This window comes from Geospiza fortis, unplaced genomic scaffold, assembly GCF_000277835.1.
Source record: "Geospiza fortis unplaced genomic scaffold, GeoFor_1.0 scaffold1153, whole genome shotgun sequence".
In the NCBI taxonomy this organism is placed as follows: Eukaryota; Metazoa; Chordata; class Aves; order Passeriformes; family Thraupidae; genus Geospiza; species Geospiza fortis.
Window position 1 is genome coordinate 1 of NW_005055130.1, and position 2,226 is coordinate 2,226.

General features: G+C 43.9%; 1 protein-coding gene across 1 annotated transcript in view; it reads right to left on the minus strand.

The window, feature by feature from the left end:
- Positions 1-169: 169 nt before the first annotated feature.
- Positions 170-2,226, minus strand: part of LOC102038940 (very long-chain specific acyl-CoA dehydrogenase, mitochondrial-like) — a gene marked incomplete at its 3' end in the record, with an annotated part of 5,165 nt that continues 3,108 nt past the window's right edge. Inside the window, exons 2-5 of the mRNA XM_031065731.1 lie at positions 1,863-1,931; positions 1,576-1,648; positions 415-479; positions 170-304 (exon numbers count right to left, since the gene is read on the minus strand). Of these exons, the coding sequence (XP_030921591.1) occupies positions 170-304; positions 415-479; positions 1,576-1,648; positions 1,863-1,931 (342 nt within the window). The remainder of the gene's footprint in view (positions 305-414; positions 480-1,575; positions 1,649-1,862; positions 1,932-2,226) is intronic.

Genomic DNA, 2,226 nt, shown 5'->3' on the forward strand with positions numbered 1-2,226 from the left:
CCTGGGGGGATTTGGGGTGAATTTGAGAGGATTTGGGGTGAATTTGAGGAGATTGGGGGTGAATCAGGGAGGATTTGGGGCATTTTGGACAGAACTGGGAGCACTGGGAGGGCACTGGGAGTTACTGGGAGGGGATTTTGGGGCTCCCCCAATTTGGGGGGGGTCTCACCTGGGTGTTGTTGAGCCCCAGCCCCCCAAATTCGAGGGGCACCTGGAGCCCAAACGCCCCCAACTCCTTTAACCCTTTCATGGTCTCGTCCTCCACCTTCTCCAGGGCGTCGTTTTTGGCGGGGTTGTTCACTTCCTGCCCGGAAATTTGGGGAAATTTGGGGAAATTTGGGAAATTTTGGGAGAATTCCTGGAATTCCAGAACGGAGGGGAGGGTGGGGAATGGGGGAAATTTGGGGTTTTTACCTCAAAGAAGCGGCTGAGGGGACCCACGAGCTCCTGCAGGGTTTGTTCTTGTTCCTCGGTCAGGACTGGGGGGGAAAAGAGAGAATTAAGAAAAATAACGTCAAAATTATCCTGAAAATGTCCAAAAATTACCCTAAATTATCCTGAAATTATCCTGGAAATGTCCTGACATTATCCTGAAATTCTCCTAAAATTATCCCCAAATTTTGTCCAAATTATATTGCAATGATCCTCAAAAATATCTCAAAATTACTCCAAAATGTTCTCAAGTTTTCCCCAAAATTGTCTCCAAAATTCTCTGCAAAATTCACTCAAATATCCCCAAAATTCCACTCAAACATCGCCCAAAATTACTCCAAAATATCCCCAAATTTATCCCCCAAAATTTCCTCCAGAATTTTCCTAAAAATTGCCCCCAAACATCCTCGCTAAATTTTCTCCAAAATTCCCCCCAAATTCCTCTAAATCTCCTCTAAATTTGCCCAGATTTTACCCAAAATTCTCTCAAAATTCCCCAAAATTTACCTCAAAATTCCCCTAAATCCCCTCCAAATTTCCCCAGATTTCACCCCAAAATTCCCATAAATCTTCTCTAAATTTCCCCAAATTTTACCCAAAATTCTCTCAAAATTACCCCAAAATTGCCCTAAATCTCCTCTAAACTTCCCCAGATTTTACCCCAAATTCCCATAAATTTCCACTGAATGTCCCCACATTTTACCCCAAAATTTCCTCAAAAATTTCCCCCAAAATTCTCATAAATCCCCTCCAAATTTCCCCAGATTTTACCCCAAAATTCCCATAAATCTTCTCTAAATTTCCCCAAATTTTACCCCAAAATTCCCTCAAAATTCCTCAAATTTCTTCTGAATTTTCCCAAATTTTACCCAAATTTTCCTCAAAATGTCCCTCAGAATTCCCCCCAAATTCCCCTAAATCTTCTCTAAATTTCCCCAGATTTTACCCCAAAATTCCCATAAATCTTCTCTAAATTTCCCCAATTTTTACCCCAAAATTCCCCTAAATTTCCCCACTTTTACCCCAAATTCCCTCAAAATTCCCCCCAAAATCCCCACAAATCTTCTCTAAATTTCCCCAGATTTTACCAAAAATTCCCTCCAAAATTCCCCCAAATTCCCCCAGATTTTGGGGTGTCCTCACCTGAGGGGTAGGGGAACACCTGCTCCGAGTTCAGGCGCCCCAAAAACATCCCCACAGCGAAGGATTTGGATTCCTGGGGGGGAAAAAAAGAATTTTAGGGGCACCCCAAAAACCCCAAATCCCACCAGGACCCCCCCAAAAAATCCTCCTGGATCCCTAAAAAATCCTTCTAACCCCAAAAATCCCCCATAGCTCCCCCAAATTGTTCCAAGAACCCCCAAATCCCTCAAATTCCCCCCAAAATCCCGCCAGGACCCCTCAAAATCCCCCAAATTCCCCCCACTCACCTCGAGGCCACCCTGGGTTTTTGGGGGGGCTGCTGTGGCTGTGGCAGTTCCACTTTTGGGGAGCACGGCCTGGGGAAGGGGAGAGAACCCCCAAAAAATCATCAGAGAACCCCAAAAAAATCATCAGAGAACCCCCAAAAAATCACCAGAAAACCCCAAAAAAATCATCAGAGAACCCCCCAAAAATCATCAGAAAACCCAAAAAATCATCAGAGAACCCCCAAAAAAATCATCAGAGAACCCCCAAAAAAATCATCAGAGAACCCCCAAAAAAATCATCAGAGAACCCCCAAAAAAATCATCAGAGAACCCCCAAAAAATCATCAGAGAACCCCCAAAAAAATCACCAGAAAACCCCAAAAAA